General features: G+C 41.3%; 2 gene segments (V, D, J or C) and 1 further gene; all 3 read right to left on the bottom strand.

The window, feature by feature from the left end:
- Window positions 1–18,773, bottom strand: part of Tcra (T cell receptor alpha chain) — a 1,796,232-nt gene that overhangs the window by 1,271,475 nt on the left and 505,984 nt on the right.
- On the bottom strand, window positions 3,555–4,056 carry Trav14d-2 (T cell receptor alpha variable 14D-2). The segment is given in 2 exon segments: window positions 3,555–3,866; window positions 4,005–4,056. Coding segments are annotated over 2 exon segments (364 nt in total).
- On the bottom strand, window positions 9,435–9,960 carry Trav13d-2 (T cell receptor alpha variable 13D-2). The segment is given in 2 exon segments: window positions 9,435–9,713; window positions 9,909–9,960. Coding segments are annotated over 2 exon segments (331 nt in total).

Here is an 18,773-nt window from a genome sequence, read left to right as displayed (position 1 = left end):
CAAAACAAAGCAGAGAGAGTACATGGGCTCTATTACGTGTTAGTGAACTCCACCTGTGCAGGGGTCCTAGCCTGGAGTATGGTTGGTATGCATACTACCATGCTAATTAGGGTAATCAAGGTTATAAGAGTGCTTTCGGTTTTTTGGCCACTGACCAATAAAATGGTAATGTCTCAGTGCCTCTTGGTGTCAAAGGTCAGGCGTACAGCATTTTTGTAAAAAGCACAAAAACCAAAGTTATACCAATGCTCATTTAGCCTCTTAGTAACTTTGTAACTTTCATTTTGACAGAACAGAGTAGGTATTTCAGGCACAACATAGCATTTTTGTCTTACACTGTCTTCAATTATTTTAGTTCATATTTAGTCAGAATAAACATCAATTGTTTTGATTAATATGTCTGGATCAAGGGCAGGGTTATAGAGATTACCAGTGTGTTGCCAAGGCAGATGTGACTGAGAACTGTGAAAACCAAAGCAAAATGGAGTTAGGAGACCTCAGTGTTGTCATGGTTGACATACTCAATGCCACTGTATCAAGAAAAGTGGTTTTCTTCAGCACCAGGTACCAATTGCAATAACTTCTTCCTTTTAATCAACACTTTTGTTCATACAGTATATTTATTCAAGTTTTTCCCCTCCTGTAACTTCTGCCAGGTCAGTTTTACTCTTTGGCATGTTTAAATTTTACTGGCATGTTTGGTTGGTTGGTTTGGTTTTTATTTTGTGGGTTTCGTTTTTGTTGTTTGGAGTGGGTTATGTTTTATTTTGTTTTTTTGTTTTTTTTTTGAAAGGGGGGGGAGAGAGAGAGAGAGAGAGAGAGAGAGAGAGAGAGATCGAGAACAGGAAGGTGGTGGTCTGGAAAGGGAAGTTGGGAAGAGAGCATGAGTTCCTATGCTATTGCTTATGTTCACTTGGAAGACTCACAGTGTGAGGACTCCCCCACGTTCTGACTCAGGAGAGGGAACACCCCAAATCACTCACAAGAAACAGTCTTGTTGCAAACCACAAGAGGACTTTTATTCCAGGTGCACTCTGGGGCCCACATTCGTACACCACACAGGGTTAGAGGACCGTGGCGCCCCAAGTAGCTGGGTAAGGGGGTATTTAAAGGTAAAAACCACAACTCAAGGGGGTGGGGAGGGCATTGTTGGAAAATACCAAAAATACCAGTTAAGAGTCACAAGAGAGTGGAAGTCACAAGAGTCACAAGGAATAATACCTGGTAATTGTGTGGTTATGTCTCAAGACAGTTTCTGTGAGCCTCTAACAATAGCACATTTGCCTAGCGGGTTCCAGGAGCCGTCAGGGTGACTTTTTTTTGAACGAACACTCCCTGAACCCAATAAGCGGGTGGGTGGAGGAATGCCACTCTCTGTTTTATGATTAGCATGCCTTGGAGCATTGAGTCACAAAGGGCACATTCTCAAGCCTGGGCCTAAAGGCCTAGTTTTTATGTTTTTATGTTAAACTTTTTCACACTCAACTTTCAACTGTTCTGACTGCAGTCTGACTGAAGGTGAAACGTGATCACCAATCCTGGCTTCCCTGCAGAGACAAACCAGAAATCCTTACCCTTCCTTCCTCCTTACTCCAAACCACTGGGAATTCACATCCACAAAACATCACCACAGAAAAACAAAATCAAAACAGATTTGTGAGACTGAACTGTCCGGTTGGGTCCTGGAGAGCCAGTGGCTCCAACAAAGGCTTATCCGATGGCACAGCTCCGAGGTAAGCTTGGCAAGAGTCTGGAGAAGGAGAGGCACGAGAGTGAGGAGCTTCTGCATCCAGATGTTCAGTGATGCCACTCAGTGTCGCAGGAGCATGGCCATAGTTGATGCTGTTCTACAGTTATTACTACAGTTTTCAGTAAAAACAAAGCCCCTCTCTAAATGATCTTTCTCTCACAAAACCATGACTTTGTGAGCATTGCCCAAAATAACATTTCTGTCTTCAGACACCAAAGGCATGGAGACATTCCCCGCCTTGAATGCATGCCAAAAATGCATCTTGGAAAGGAGCTTATGTCAAACCTCAGACTCCAAAAGCACATTTCTGCTTGCCCACCACAGGAAGACACCGAAGTGTTGATTATTATGTTATTGTCCATCACCCTGTCGTAACTGTCTCTCAGCTCTCTTTAAATAACTTCCAGCCTTTCATTCCCGAGGGAGCTCAGGGTTCTGTCTTGAGGTACCCAGAGTTTCAAAACTCTCTGTTCTGCACCCTTAAATATGCCTTTACTCTCCTGCTGACTTCTAAGCTTAGTGTTTGCATTCAATGAACCCTATCCCAATCAGATACAAATACTATTTCCAATTTCTGACTCTAGTTTAAAATGTGACAAGGTTAGAATACTTTGAAGGAGATCGCCTACTGGTATTTTGAGGTATATCTCCTATGTCAACTGACTTTATTTTCCTTTGTAACTTCCCATTTTTGATACTGAAAAATCTACTCACTGTGGACAAGAAAGAGCTTATAGGCTTCACATTCTTAAATTAAATATCTTCCACAGTGCTCTTGCTCATTTTGTTTTCCTGAGACAGAGTTCCACCATATTGTTCAGGCTACATCCCCAAGCCTAGACTCAAACATTCCTCCTGACTTGACTTCCTAGGTAGTTTAGGGCTACCACAACCATGAGCTCTGTAGCAAGAAAATATTTAAACTTAAAGACAATTAAAGTTTTTGCATTAGAAATCTGGTTGGCGCTTCTATAGTACTAAATGAGTAACTCTTGCCAAGTGTTATGTGACGAGAGGCCCCTTTTCAATTCTGTGCACTGTGGATGGCCATAAAGACAGCAGCTGCTTTTTATATGATCGTAATTTTACATCTATTTTATATTTTATTCATCTATGAAATACACATGTGAGGTGATTTCTTTACTGAGGGTTATGTATTTTCATTATATAAGGAAATTGAATTCTTCCTTGTTCACTGATGTCATTTGATTATTTTAGACGTGACTGCATCCTTGTGAATATCTCCTGCTCTACATACTTGAATTTCTTGAAGGTAGAGGAGGATGTGAAAGGCAAAACAAGAGGAAGTAGGGGAGGTCAGTTGTCATGTTAATCACTGCTTCCCTGGTCAGCAGAGGAAATTAAGGTAAAAGAAAAATCTGTGTGATTTCTATTCCAGAAGTCAAAGTCAAGGTCTCCTAATGCTGGGCTGTAACAACCACACATTCATAATGCTCTTGACAAGAGTGCAGGGAGATAGGGCCTCTAATGTACAGTTGCCACAATCCAATCACACAGAGAACTATTTTTACAACCACTCTGGAAAGCAATTCATCTAAACTAGTTAAGGAAATAGATGTAAAACTCCAGCTGCAAAGGGATACTGGGGAAAGCGAGCTGTGACTCCAGCTTGGTCTGTCTCTGGCCCAATGGTCTAATCCTTACACTCACTGAGTGACCCTTCACCTGCTGCTGCAAATGAAAACTCCTCTGCATCTCTGCCAGGCTCAGCCCACAGCAGGGCTTTGCTGGAGCCTCAGCTGCAGGTTTGGGTATGGGCTGCAGGTGCCTAGAGAGCACTGTGCACTTGCTGCACAGAAGTAGGTAGCTGAGTCTCCAGGCTGAGAGTCTGTGATGTGCAAGGAGAGCTTTTTCTCCCTTTTATTGAAGAAGATTGTGAATCGTCCATCTTCCTTTTTATTGGACACTGGACGTATGGCTATCAGGAGTGCAGGGCTTTCCCTAGGGAACTGCCAGTACCATGGGAAGTAGTCAAAAGTGCTGTCCTCATAACTGCAGTTCAGAATTGCTGTCTCTCCTTCCCAGACTGTCAGAGATTGGGGACTTTGTCTCACCTGCTGCTGGTCACGTTTCTCCTGCTGCTGGCCACTCACCCCTGTGTAGAGAAATAGCAACTGTTGTTAGGTTCCCAGGAATATACTTCCTGCTTAGATATCATGACTTGCCTGGTGCCCCAAGTCTCTCATGCCTCCACATTAATCCCACATTCTCAGGTTTCTCCTTCATGACTCACCAGCTAGGTGAAGGCCTAGGAGTAAAAACGATGCTGTCAGGATCTTGTCCATTCCTCCTAGACTGAAGCTTGGGGGAACTCAGGTGGCCTTTTGTCTCCCACAGAACACTGACTCCAACTTCACAGGCACCTCAGCTCTCTGAGCAGGCTCCACCCTTCACAGATGCTTTGTCTGAAGCTCTTTCTGACATAGGAAGCACTTCCTGCTCTGTTCAAACTTAGTATCATTGAAATAGGAAATGAGAATCAGAAATCCCTTCCTTATAATTTTATCATTATACACTGTTGGTAGAAATATGTCTTGATATAGAAGAAGAGCAGTATGAATTTTTGAATGAATGAAAGAAAAGAAGCAAGAAATAGGGGGGAAGGAAGGAAGGAAGGAAGGAAGGAAGGAAGGAAGGAAGGAAGGAAGGAAGGAAGGAAGGAAGGAAGGAAGATCAATGATCCAGCTAATACCACATATGGGCATTTATCTAGGGGAGCTGAGGTCATCATAAAAGAGAGATATCTGTATATGCACATTTATTTTAGCACAATTAACCATTGCCAAAATGTAGGTGCAACCAATGTACCACCTGTCTACTGATGAATGGAGAAAATCTTGTACCTAAAACAACAGAGTAATATATTCATCCACAAGAAAATATGAACTCACAACATCTGTAGGAACACAGATGTATTGCATGGATGGTATTGAAGGACATTATATTATAAATAAAGCACACATATAGACATACACATAAGTGTTGACAAAACTTATCCATCACAACTTACCGCTTGTCAACCTGATACATAAAAACAACATTATTAAACATAATCTTTCCTTTCTTGTTGATCCCCAAGTTCTCACTTTAGCATCACAATATAAAACAAATATAACTTTTAAATAATCAGTCTTTTAAAAATTTCAAAGACTTTTTCAAAATCTTTTTAATATCTAAAGTCCTCTACTACTGTCTTCCTGTAAAATCCAAAACAAGTTACAAACATTTTATTCCAAGTGGTAAGAAGCAGAGTATATTTAAATCAGACAAAGCAAATCCCTGGTGCCTAGCCTTAGCTTCTCCCACGTTCCCTTCAGTCCTGCAGCTTCTGCTCTGCAAAACCTGTATCATACATGAGACTCTTACACATGGCCAAGTTGGTTTTGCAGTTGAAGCCCTGATCTTCCCAGACCACAGTTTCTGTGCATGGAACCTTAGGAGATAATTCCAAGAAGATTTGCTTCAATTGATTTAATCCCAAATTCATTACAGCTGACTCTCAGCCCCAGCTAATCAGGATCAATGGTCCCAATAAAGTAGAGGTTTCATTTGCACAGATTCTTAATTCAAAGTGTCCAATCCACAGTTCTGGTAGAGTTTTTTCTTCTCTTTTATATTTCCCAAGCCAAGCCTACATTGTCTCACAACATTCTTATGTTCTAACCTCCCAGCAGAAGAGCTCATTAAATTCTGAGTACTTAATGGCCTTTCTAAGTCTAAATTCCAAAACACTGCCACAATCTTCCCAAAAGGCAGCATGGTCAGATTCATCACAGCAACGCCCTCATGTCCCTGGGATCAATTTCTGTATTAAATACAGATTCCTGCTGTAATGTAATTCCTGCTGCAGTGATGAAACTCTGACCTAAAATAACAAAGTGGTTATTACATTTTACCAGTCCTACATTACAACCCAGCACTGAGGATGGTTAGGGCAGGATCTGAAGCAGAGAAAATGGAGGAGCAATGGCTTTCAGTCCATGGCCCACTCAGCTTGATTTCTAACACAACCCAGGCCCACCTGTCTGCCGCAGACCCTCTGGGTCCCTGTGTCTGCGTGGAAAGGGGTCTCTCGACGTGGGTGGGCAAAGCGTGGATGAATGACAGACAGATGCACACAGGAAAGGTTGTATATAGAATCTGAATGTAATTTACAATTCGAGCTTCAGACTTTTATACAGAAGACAATAAAAAAGTTGGGTGACATATCCGCAAGGTACAAATGAGGTAATCGGATGCTTAATGATTCTTACACAGAACAGAGGAATGAAAACGCAAAGATCGGAAGGAACTGGGCAATAAAATAATTGAGACAAAGTCAGCCCTATTTAAGGTCAGCTATAGTCTTAGAAGCCAGGTGTGAGAACTTTTCACTCCTAGGGCAAGGGCTTTCACACCCAAGTCATGGTTCTAACTAGGGAGTTCCGTTCTAGCTAACCATCTCATGAATAATGCAATACTCTAAAACCACAGCCCGATCTGCTTCCTAAACCATAGTAAATAGGTGTAACTCAGCTATAATTTTAAGCATCTATTCTGGTTTCCACTATGGTCAGAAACTTCTTTTTTCCTAGGTGATGGTAGATTCCTGTGAAGGGCAGTGATCTAACTTTTACTCAAAGAGATAGTGTAATACAAGGGGCAGTACTGAATTCCAAACCCAAGGTCTTGCTAAGGACGAACTAGGACTGTTGGAACTAGGACTCTCGGCTTCTCCAGTTGACTCGACCAGAGAGCCTAGCACCTGTCCAGGAATGGCCCCTCCTATATCAAGCATGAAGAACATACCTCCATAGCATGTTCACAGGTCAATCTAAGGAGAGCAACTCCTTCACTGGGGTTATCTCTTTCTGAGTATCTCTACTTGGCTTCAATTTGACAAAAATAACCAGAACTCTGCTATTGGCTACTGTAGAGCCATTGGCGACCCCTATCAAACATTATAGGACATTAAAAATGTTCTTTGTTACCCTCCAGAATTTGATGGGAAGTTCTAGTTGCTGAAGATATCACATAAGTGAATCATAGAACTTGGATAAATTAAGCCAATATTGACATGGAAACTTCGTCCTTACTGGATAGGTCAGGGATCTCTGATACTGCCAGAAAGAGTGGGTGATTTAAAACAAGTTTACTGACTATTTCTAAGGTCTTCATTGGATATTTTAAGACTGTGACTGAATATAAAAAAAAAATCAAACAAGGATGAGGAAGAAGTGCTATGCATTTGTTGAGTGTTTAACTTTCCTACTGTGTGGGTTGTGTTTCAGTGTCTTTCCCGACAGGCACAGTTCCAGTCTTTAAGCTAGTCTCAGCACTCGAACAGAAATCTGAAGACTACCAAAGCCACTTGTGTGTCTAGACACAATGATGAAGGAGAGGGTGTGGACACTACTTCCCGACCAGAGCAGATCCTGATGGAGGAGAAGTTTGAACTGACTTCCAGCGATGAGCAGATTTCCCAGTGGGAAGGACATGTAACATAATTCCAGGCACAGGTTATATCAGTGAGGCAGGAGAGGGACCACATATGGGTGACAACCTTAGAAATGTACATTAGAGAAGTTAATGTGGCCTTGAAGGATAGCGTGCATCTTCACAGTGTTCACTTGTAAATTCCTATTTATCAACACTATCGGCCAAGGATGAACAGATATAATATAGGTAAAGGACTAGATAGATACATGGATTTGATCTGTAATTAATTTAGGCAACTTAGGAGATAAGACTTTACTTATTTTAGGCAATTTAAACCACCGCTTTCTGAGGAGTAGGCAGAAGAGCCAGAGGCTTAAGCTGTCTGAAGCAGCACTGCCCCCCTGTGGCCACATAGGAAGGTCTTCACTCAGCATCCTGAGTTTAAAGGCCCAGGTCTTAAGGAAATGCATTGACTCTCCCTGGGGACAGTATTTTGAGAAGGAGAGAGATTTTGTCTATGTTAAGGTCAGCTATAGGATGGTTTGCTTCCCTTCCCTTCCAGCTTTTTCTCCATGCACCATCATGCGTCCCCATCTTTCTATCTTGCATAAAGCCACTTCCTTCTGGAAAATGAGGGTAGCCATTCATAAGACATGAAAAAAATGAAAATGCATATTACTTACATTAAACCATTATAAAATAAATAAATGGTTGAATGACATGAGTTATATTTTATTTACCTCTTATACAGGCCACTTGTACAAATGATGATTATTAAACCATAAGCATACTTTTTCTGCTAATTTTTATGTTTCTCTTAGTTTGGGGATTACATACAATCACATCAATGCCCCCTTCCTTTTCCTCTTCCCCAAGCTCCCCATCTATTTGCTCTTTCCAATTTATGACCTCCATTTTCATTGATTGTTGTTTCATATGTATGTGTACACATATTTATTCATAAAGGCATACATACAACAACTTGTTCAGTCTATATCGTGTTACTAGTATGCGTGTTCTCAGGACTGACCAATCAGTATTGGATAACCATTTGGTGTGCTTATCTCAGGAAAAGACTATTTCTCCACCATCAGCATCCTTGGTTTCCAGTAGTTCATTGTCTAAGATTGGGAACACGTGTGCTTTCCCCATCTACTTTTTCTGTTGTGTTTCAGCTCACATTGAGGAGATATGTTGATGAGATCTCATCTGTGCAACTTCCGACTTTCCTAGGAGTCGCAATTACAAAGCAACACCCTGATCCTGTGGCTCTAGCCATCTTTCCTCCTGTCTTCTTCAGTGTTTCCTGAGCCTTAGCAGGAGGAGGAGTTGTACTGTAGACATATCTACTGTTACTATGCTCCGCAGCGCTGCACCTTGATTTGTTGTGGTTTTCTGCACTGACCTCCATCTTCTAGTAATGTCATGGAGACCCTGCAACAACCACTGTACTAAACCAGACAATCCCTAACTGCATTCTACGTATTTGTCCTTATCCCATACACGTTCATTTAGAGAGTCTGCTCATTTTTCTCATTATAGAAGGAGTCAATCATTCTCTTTTATCAAGTTGTAAAGGCTTTGAAAATATTCTATTTTAAGTTATTTAAACTATATATATATATATATATATATATATATATACAGTGATATATATATACAGGGCTATATATATTGTTCAAATAACAATATCTGTTTGAGTACTTTTTCATACTTTAGAGACACAGATGGCTGTCACTGCAGTGTCCACAGAGCCCGGAACACCCCCATGTCTTCTGAGAAGGTGGGAGCTCTGCAGGACTCCTGAGCTGCTCTCCCCACCCCTCCATGTGTTGAGCCTGATCCTCTTAGGTGCCCTGAATGCTGAGAGCCAGACTCACAGCAAACCTCACAAACCTCAAAGACTCACAGCACAGGAGCCCCAGCAGAGAGCTCAGCAGCCGTTTCTGCACAGACTGCTTAAATGATCACCTTGATTCAATCCTCCTGCCAGCTTCTCTGCTAGTTCTAGAATGGACATTTATGTCTCAGGAAGAACTATGTATTGAGAAATGAAGATAAAGACCCAAGTCCTGAACCTACTAGGCCAAAGCTTACCTGAAGTTAAAACTCTACAAATACAAGAAAGGGATATTAAGCCAGGCAGATGTTCTTTGGGACTCTCTGATTTCTTGTGACTTGTAAGGGACTCACCCACCCAGCTGTAGGTTTGTGTACAGGCTGCAGGTGTGTGGGGAGCACTGTGGATCTATAGCACAGAGATAAGTGCCTGAGTCTGTTGTCTGGGAGGAGGAAATGTGCAAAGAGCTGCGACGTTCCTTAGTGACTGTGGTGGATGTCAGTCTTCCAGTGTGCTTTGTCCCAGAAGGATTGGACAACAGGCTGACGAGGCTTCCCCCAGGACTTTGGTAAAACCACTGCAGCTGGGTTGCTGTGGAGGAAAAGTTACACTGCAGCTCTGCGTTCTCCCCCTCCTGCAGAACCAAGGACGCGGGGCTCTGCTGCACTTGCTGTCCTTTCACCCCTGATTAGAAACAGAGAAAGAGACACAGATGGCTGTCACTGCAGTGTCCACAGAGCCCTGAGCACACCCATATCCTCTGAGAAGGTGGGAGCTCTGCAGGACTCCTGAGCTGCTCTCCCCACCCCTCCATGTGCTGAGCCAGATCCTCTCAGGTGCCCTCTCAGGTGCCTCTCAGGTGAGGACACCCAGACTCACAGCAAACCTGGGTGCACAGAAGCCCCAGCAGAGAGCACAGCAGCCTCTTCATGGTGCTTGTGTGGCTGCTGGAGACAGAAGCAAGTAACCAGCCCCTGGGCTGTGGTGTCAGGGTGGCTGTTGAAGTGTCTCCTCTTCCTGCAACTAGTCAGCTCCACCCAGGAACCCAGCCTGGCCACACCCTGCTGAGTTCCCTCCCAGCCTTTAGAGCCTGAAGCTCCTCCCATGCAAGACCTGGCTGAGAGATTGGGTAGAGAACAGTGAGGGGAGGGGGACATTTTGAGATGACCCTTGGGTTGCATGGGGTTAGGAAACCAGGAGCAGGAGAGGAAGGACCAGGAGCATCCAAAGAGAATATCCCTCAGCTACACAGGAGCCCTGCAACTTGGAGAAACAACTGTCAGGAAACAGGTGCCTGTTCTCACAAAAGACCCTGAACTGGAGCCTGAAAGGTGGATAAGGGAGCTTGTTGTTCTTGCAGGACCTTAGGTCCCTTCCTAATATCTGCATCAGGTGCCTCACAGCTGCCTGTAACTCCAGCTCCAGGGACTCGGATGCTCTCTTCTGTCTTCCTGAAAACCTGCACACAGGTGCCAGACATTGACATAGACTCCCTCTCACACCTTCCAAAAACAATCTTCACTGTGAAATAATTTAAGGGAAATCACTGCAGTAAGAAAAAGAAAGAAAGAGAGGGGGGGGGATAAAGATACAGCATGAGTGTAATGCTTTCCTAGCTTTGGAATGCAGTTTTAAAGTGGAACACTAATGTAACAGTCAAGGTGTGTTCTAAATGCTGTAGAAAAATGTGACCCCGTAAGAAAGAAGTGCACTGAGGAAAACCAATGCAGTGCTTCTGCATTCCAGAGTGGTGGTGTGCTGGTGCACATGGTGACTGCAGGAAACCACAGGCTTGCACTCATAACAACAGAGGAATGCATTTTAAAATTTTACCATGAAGGTTACTTGAGAAATGAGATGAGCAATGAAACACACACACACACACACACACACACAATTGTCTCAAAAATAGCTCACAACCAAACTTATGACACCTAAGTCTGTACTTGTGTCTTATGGTATTAAAACAATTAATGACCTCTAGTTTGTTCAGAATTCAGTAGTGTAATTTTGTACAATTTTACTCTTGGTTAAAAATGTTCTTCAAGAATCAGATTTTCCCAACAAGACACAACTAAATAGCAGCTAAGGTTTATTCCACAGGAATGAAGCACTTCCGCAAATTCCACTTTCTCTGAGTGTTGCCTTTAGGAACATGCCAACTCCCAAAAAAATGCCTGAGGCTGGGACCCTGGTCTCTTGCTCTGCAAGGCTCACTTTGTGTCCTCCTCTGCACTTGTGACTCAGGGCAGAGGAGCATCCAGCTCCCTCAGTTCCATTGTCAGGGGATCCTCAGGTAGAGAGATGTTTACCCTTCTGAATCTGAAAGCCCCCCATGCCTGAGACAAGCTGGCTTTCTGTGCGAGCTTCAGGAAACACTGCAGATGCAGGTGAGGGTGTTACACATGGAGGGAAGGACCCTGAGGGACAAGGGATGAGCAGCTAGCTGCCCCTCAGCTCCAGAGCAGCTGCTGCACATGCACAGATGCAGCAATCAGGCTGGGGTACACCTGGGCTCTGCATCCTCATCAGTGCTGTGTGGGGAACTCAGCCACAGAAGGGTCTCTGTTCATAGTGAAGCCACACAGTGTTCTTTCTGTGAAGATGGTCTGAAGCAGAGTGACACTCATAGGGCTGTCCAAGCTTCAGGATGCACAGCAAGGTCACCAAGATGAGCAGAAAGCAGCTCACTCCTTCCTGAGAGATTCCCAGGAAGCAAATAAAGCCTGAAGAGTAGGAGAGGTAGACAGAGCTTGCTCTGGGCGAGGAGGTTTAGATACCTTCATCCTAGGAACATTGGAGAGACAATGAGGAAGAGACACTTTCTCTCCCTTGGCCTGTCTCTACCAGAACGTTTACTGAAAGTGGAGGATGTTTTTAAAAAAAGTATTTAGTAATGTTATACCTGAACATAATATATTAAGACCATATAGACCAACACCAACCTATTCCTCCTACAACTCCTTCTAGACTCATAATTATCCCACTCACCCTCCAAAAGCCAGCAAACTAAAATGGGTCAGTAAGACAAGAAGAATGAGCTTAAGACTAAGATACAGGGTAGTCGAGCACAGGTAGTATAAAGTTAAATATGCCAAGGGGAGAGGGGAGTTAAGATGAGAGGAGGATGGCGGGGTTGGACAGAGATGGAAGGTTTCCTTGAGTTAATTCTAATTTATGAGAAAGCCATTTACTTTTTAGAAAGGAATGCCCTCAAGAGACTCAACTGAGAAATAAGAAGTTCAAAGGTGCAGTAGACTTCCCACTATCCTTGCTGCCTTCTGATGGTGAATTAGAAGGATTGTGGATTATGCACAGAGAAAGGTTTACGCTTTCTAAGTATAAAATTTGTGAGTTTTTAAAGATAAGAAAATAAAGTTATGAACTGAAATGGGAGAGAAATATTTTAGAGTGATAAAATTACAGCATCTCTACCCATTTCAAAACAAGAGCCAGGATCGTAGAATTCGGGCACCAAGTAGTTCCTAGAGTTCTACATTATGCCATCAAAATACCTGAGAAAAAGATGTGGTTGCTGTGGCTAAGAATGTTGCAAATGTGTCTCCATATGAACAAGTGAATTAAGACATATATATTCAAATAAACATTGTGAAAATACATTTAAAATAACAAGCCCAGCAGTGGCAATCTTCACCTTGGTGAACTCAATGTTAGATCAACAAAAGGTAAAGTGATGAAAGACTTAGTTACTTGTACAGTGCCTTGGCCTTTCTTATAAATTCAATGTAAGCACTTTCTCTCCAATAACTGTGCGGAGTGAAGCAGGCTAGGAGCACACAGGGCACAAGATCAGTGGAGCAGATGGGAAAGGATCCTTCCAGTCTGCCATCTGACCCTGCGAGCTGAGGGTGTTTCACAGCCCTTTGTGCATGGGTCCTGCCAGGAGAGACCTGTTCTCCAAGGAGTGTGGACACAGGCTTACAGACCCACAGGAGGAACAACAATCAAAGAAAATGCAAAATGCAAAAAGATCAAAACATCCAGGAAATCCAGGACAGAATGTGGAGACAAAACCTAAGGATAATAGGTATAGAAAAGAGTGAAGATTCCCAAGTTAAAGGGCCAGTAAATACCTTCAACAAAGTTATAGAATAAAACTTCCCTAACCTAAACAAAGAGGTGCCCATGAACATACAAGAAGCCTAAGAACTCCAAATAGACTGTACCAGAAAAGAAATTCTTCCAGACACATAGTAATCAAAACACCAGATGTATTAAATAAAGAAAGAATATTAAAAGCAGTAAGGAGAAAAGGTCAAGCAACATATAAAGGCAGACCTCTTAGAATTACACCAGACTTCTCACCAGAAATTATAAAAGCCAGAAGAGCCTGAGCAAATGTCATACAGACCCTAAGAGAAGACAAATGCCAGCCCAGACTAATATACCCAGCAAAACTCTCAATAACTATAGATGGAGAAACCAAGATATTCCACGACAAAAACAAATTTACACAATATCTATCCACAAATCTCCAAAAGGTAAAATGATGAAAGACTCAGTTACTTGTACAGTGCCTTGGCCTTTCAAAGCCCTTCAAAGGATAATAAATGGAAAACTCCAACACAAGGCAGGAAACTACACATTAAAAAAGCAAGAAAATAATCTTCTTTTTAACAAACCAAAAAGAGGATAACCAAAGAATAACATAATTCCACCTCTAACAACAAAAATAACAAGAAGCAACAATCTTTCTTCCTTAATATCTCTTAATATCAATGGACTCAATTCCTCAATAAAAAGACATAAACTAACAGACTGGCTACATAAACAGGACCCCACATTTTGTTGCATAGAGGAAACCCACCTCAGAGACAGATGCTACCTCAGAATAAAAGGTGGGAAAGCAATTTTCCAAACAAATGGTCCCAAGAAACAAGCTGGAGTAGCCATTCTAATATCGAATAAGATCAACTTCCAATCTAAAGTTATCAAAAAAGATAAGGAAATACACTTCATACTCATCAAAGGAAAAATACACCAAGAAGAACTCTCTATTCTGAATATCTATGCTCCTAATGCACCCACAGTCATAAAAGAAACTTTACTAAAGCTCAAAGAACACACACTAATAGTGGGAGAGTTCAAGACCCCATTCTCAGCAATGGGCAGATCATGGAAACAGAAACTAAACAGAGACACAGTGAAACTAACAGAAATTATGAAACAAATGGATTTATCAGATATCTACAGAACATTTTATCCTAAAACAAAAGGATATACCTTCTTCTCAACATCTCATGGTACCTTTTCCAAAATTAACCATATAATTGGTCACAAAGCAGGCCTCAAGAGATACAAGAAGATTGAAATAATTCCGTGCATCCTATCAGATCACCATGGTCTAAGGCTGGTCTTCAATAACAATATAAACAATAGAAAGCCCCCACACACGTGGAAGCTAGACATTCTACTCAATGATAACTTGGTCAAGGAAGAAATAAAGAAAGAAATTGAAGACTTTTTAGAGTTTAATGAAAATGAAGCCACAATATACGCATACTTATGGGACACAATGAAAGCATTCCTAAGAGGAAAACTCATAGCCTCCAAAAAGAAACCAGAGAGAACATACACTAACCGCTTGGCGGTACATCTGAAATCTCTAGAAAAAAAAGAAGCAATACATCCAAGAGGATTAGACAGCAGGAAATAATCAAACTCAGGGCTGAAATCAACCAAGTGGAAACAAAAAGAAGTATACAAAGAATCAACCAAACCAGGAGCTGTTTTTTTGTTGTTGTTGTTTTGTTTTGTTTGTTTGATTGTTTTGTTTTTGTGAAAATCAACAAAATAGATAAACCATTAGATAGACTAACTAGAGGGCACAGAGACAGCATCTTAATTAGCAAAATCAGAAATGGAAACAGAGACATAACAACAGAATCTGAGGAAATCCAAAAAACAACAGATCCTACTATAAAAGCCTATACTCAAAAAAAAAAAAAAAAAAGGAAAATCTGGATTAAATGGATACATTTCTAGACAGATACCAGGTATCAAAGTTAAAAAGTTAAATCAGGATCAGATTAATGATGTAAACAGTCCCATATCTCCTAAAGAAATAGAAACACTCATTAATAGTCTCCCAACAAAAAAAAAATCCCAGGAGCAGTAGGGTTTAGTGCAGAGTTCTATCAGGGCTTCAAGGAAGACCTAATACCAATACTACTCAAACTATTCCACAAAATAGAAACAGAAGGTATTCTACCCAATTCATTCTATGAAGCCACAATTATTCTGATACCTAAACCACACAAAGACCCAACAAAGATAGAGAACTTCAGACCAATTTCCCTTATGAATATTGATGCAAAAATACTCAATAAAATTCTTGCACCTGATTCCAAGAACACAACAAAACAAACATCCATCATGATCAAGAAGGCTTCATCCCAGGGATGCAGGGATGGTTCAATATATGAAAATCCATCAAAGTAATCCACTATATAAACAAACTCAAAGGAAAAAAATATGATCATATCATTAGATGCTGAGAAAGCATTTGACAAAATACAATACCCATTCATTTTAAAGGCTTGGAAAGATCAGGAATTCAAGGGCCATACCTAAACATAGTAAAAGTAATATACAGCAAACAAATATCCAACTTCAAACTAAAGGGAGAGAAAATTAAAGCAATCTCACTAAAATCAGGGAGTAGACAAGGCTGCCCACCCTCTCCCTACCTATCAATATAGTACTTGAAGTCCTAGCCAGAGCAATTAGGCAACAAAAGGAGATCAAAGGAATACAAATTTGAAAAGAAGAAGTCAAAATATCACTATTTGCAGATGGTATGATAGTATATGTGAGTGATTCCAAAAATTCCACCAGAGAACTCCTAAACCTAATGAACAACTTCAGTGAAATAGCTGGATATAAAATTAACCCAAACAAAGGATAAAGTGACCTTTCTCTACACAAGGGATAAACAGGCTGAGAAAGAAATTAGGGAAACAACACCCTCCAAAATAGCCACAAATAATATAAAGTACCTTGGTGAGACTCTAACTAAGCAAGGGAAAGATCTGTATGATAAGAACTTCAAGTCTCTGAAGAAAGAAATCGAAGAAGATATCAGAAGATGGAAAGATCTCCCATGCTTATTGGTTGGCAGGATTAATATAGTAAAAATGACCATCTTGCTGAAAGCAATCTACAGATTCAATTCAATTCCCATCAAAATTCCAGCTCAATTCTTCAGAGTTAGAAAGAGCAATTTGCAAATTCATCTGGAATAACAAAAAACCTAGGAGAGCAAAATCTCTTCTCAAGGATAAAAGAACCTCTGGTGGAATCACCATGCCTGACCTCAAGCTGTACTACAGAGCAACTGTGAAAAAAAAAAAAAAAACCAAACAAACAAAAACAAAAAAACAACTGCATGGTATTGGTACAGCGACAGACAGGTAGATCAATGGAATAGAATTGAAGACCCAGAAATGAACCACACACCTGTCGTCACTTAATCTTTGACAAAAGAGCTAAAACCATCCAGTGGAAAAAGGTATTTTCAACAAATGCTGCTTGCTCAACTGGCGGTTAGCATGTAGAAGAATGTGAATTGATCCATTCTTATCTCCTTGTACAAAGCTCAGGTCCAAGTAGATCAAGGACCTCCACATAAAACCAGGTACACTGAAACTTACAGAGGTAAAATTGGCAAAGAGCCTCGAACATATGGGCACAGGGGAAAAATTCTTAAACAGAACACCAGTGGCTTATGTTGTAAGATCAAGAATCGACAAATGCGACCCCAAGAAATTGCAAAGCTTCCGTAAGGCAAAGGATACTGTCAATAAGACAAAAAGGCAACCAACAGATTTGGAAAAGATTATTACCAGACATACATCTGATAGAGGACTAGTATCCAAGATATACAAAGAACTCAAGAAGTTAGACTCCAAAAAAAAAAAAAAACCAAATAACCCAATTTTAAAAATGGGTACAGAGCTAAACAAAGAATTCTCAACTGAGGAATACCAAATGCCTGAGAAGAACCTAAAGAAATGTTCAACATCCTTAGTCATCATAAAAATGCAAAGCAAAACAACCCTGAGATTCCACCTCACACCAGTCAGAATGGCTAAGATCTAAAACTCAGGTGACAGCAGATGCTGGCAAGGTTGTGGAGAAAGAGGAACACTCCTCCATTTCTGGGGGGATTGCAAACTGCTACAACCACTGTGGAAATCAGTCTGGCAGTTCCTCAGAAAATTGGACATAATACTACCTGAGGACCCACTAATACCACTCCTGGTCATATACCCAGAAGATGCTCCAACATGTAATAAGCACACATGCTCCACTATGTTCATCACAGCCTTGTTTATAACAGCCAGGTCCTGGAAAAACTCAGATGCCCCCTAACAGATGAATGGATACAGAAAATGTGGTACATTTTCACAATGGCTTAAAACTCAGTTATTAAAATCAATGAATTTATGAAATTTTTAGGCAAATATATGGAACTAGAAAATACCATCCTGAGTGAGGTAACCCAATCACAAAAGAGCACACATGGTATGTACTTACTGGATATTAGCCCAGAAGCTTAGAATACACAAGATACAAGTCACAAACCTCATGAAACTCAAGAAGCAGGAAGACCAAAGTGTGGATACTTCAATCCTTCTAGGAAGGGAGAACAAAAATACCCATGGAAGGAGTTACAGAGACAACGTGTAGAGCAGAGACTGAAGGAACGACCATCCAGAGACTGCCCCACCTGGGGATCCATCCCATATATAATCACCAAACAAAGACACTTTTGTGGATGCCAACAAGTGCTTACTGACAGAAGCCAGTTATAGGTGTCTCTGGAGATGCTCTACCAGTGCCTGACAAATACAGAAGTGGATCCTCACAGTCTACCATTGGACTGAGCACAGGGTCCCCAATGGAGGAGCTAGAGAATGGACCTAAGGAACTAAAGGGGTTTGCAGCCCCATAGGAGGAACAACAGTATGAACTACCCAATACCCCCAGAGCTCCCAGGGACTAAATCACCAACTGAAGAGTACACATGGTGGGACTCATGGCTCTAGCTGCAAATATAGCAGAGGATGGCCTAGTTGGTCATCAATGGGAGGAGAGGCCCTTGGTCCTGTGAAGGCTCTATACCCCATTGTAGGGGAATGACAGCCAGGAAATGGGTGTGGGTAGGTTCGTGAGCAGGGCGAGGGTGGAGGGGATAGGGAGTATTCAGAGGGGAAAGCAGCAAAGGGGACAACATTTGAAATGTAAAAAAAGTAAATATCTAACAAAAAATTAAAATAAATAAATAAACAAATAAATAAATTCAATTTAATTTATGATTGTCACCTGTCATATTGTAAATCCTGCACACAAGAGGAGACTATACAGAACATGGACACCAGGAGGCAGGAGTTATGAGCATTGCCTTCTAATTCCAGTAACCACAACTTTCACTCTAGCAAGGGTTAATCTCTCTCTCTCTCTCTCTCTCTCTCTCTCTCTCTCTCTCTCTCTCTCTCTGTGTGTGTGTGTCTGACTCTGTCTCTCTCTTTCTCTTATTCGTGTGTGTGTGTGTGTGTGTGTGTGTGTGTGTGTGTGTTTGTTTTTCTGCATGTGATCAATCAAAATGAGATCAATGAGAACCTTAACAGGTTTCATTCAGAGAGACAAAATTTTTAAACAATTTTTATTAGATATTTTCTTCATTTAAATTTCAAATGCTATCCCAAAAGTCCCCTATAC

This window comes from Mus musculus, chromosome 14 (genome assembly GCF_000001635.26).
Source record: "Mus musculus strain C57BL/6J chromosome 14, GRCm38.p6 C57BL/6J".
Classification (NCBI taxonomy): Eukaryota; Metazoa; Chordata; class Mammalia; order Rodentia; family Muridae; genus Mus; species Mus musculus.
The sequence above is the reverse complement of the archived record's forward strand: the minus strand, read 5'-3'. Positions and strand labels throughout refer to the sequence as shown.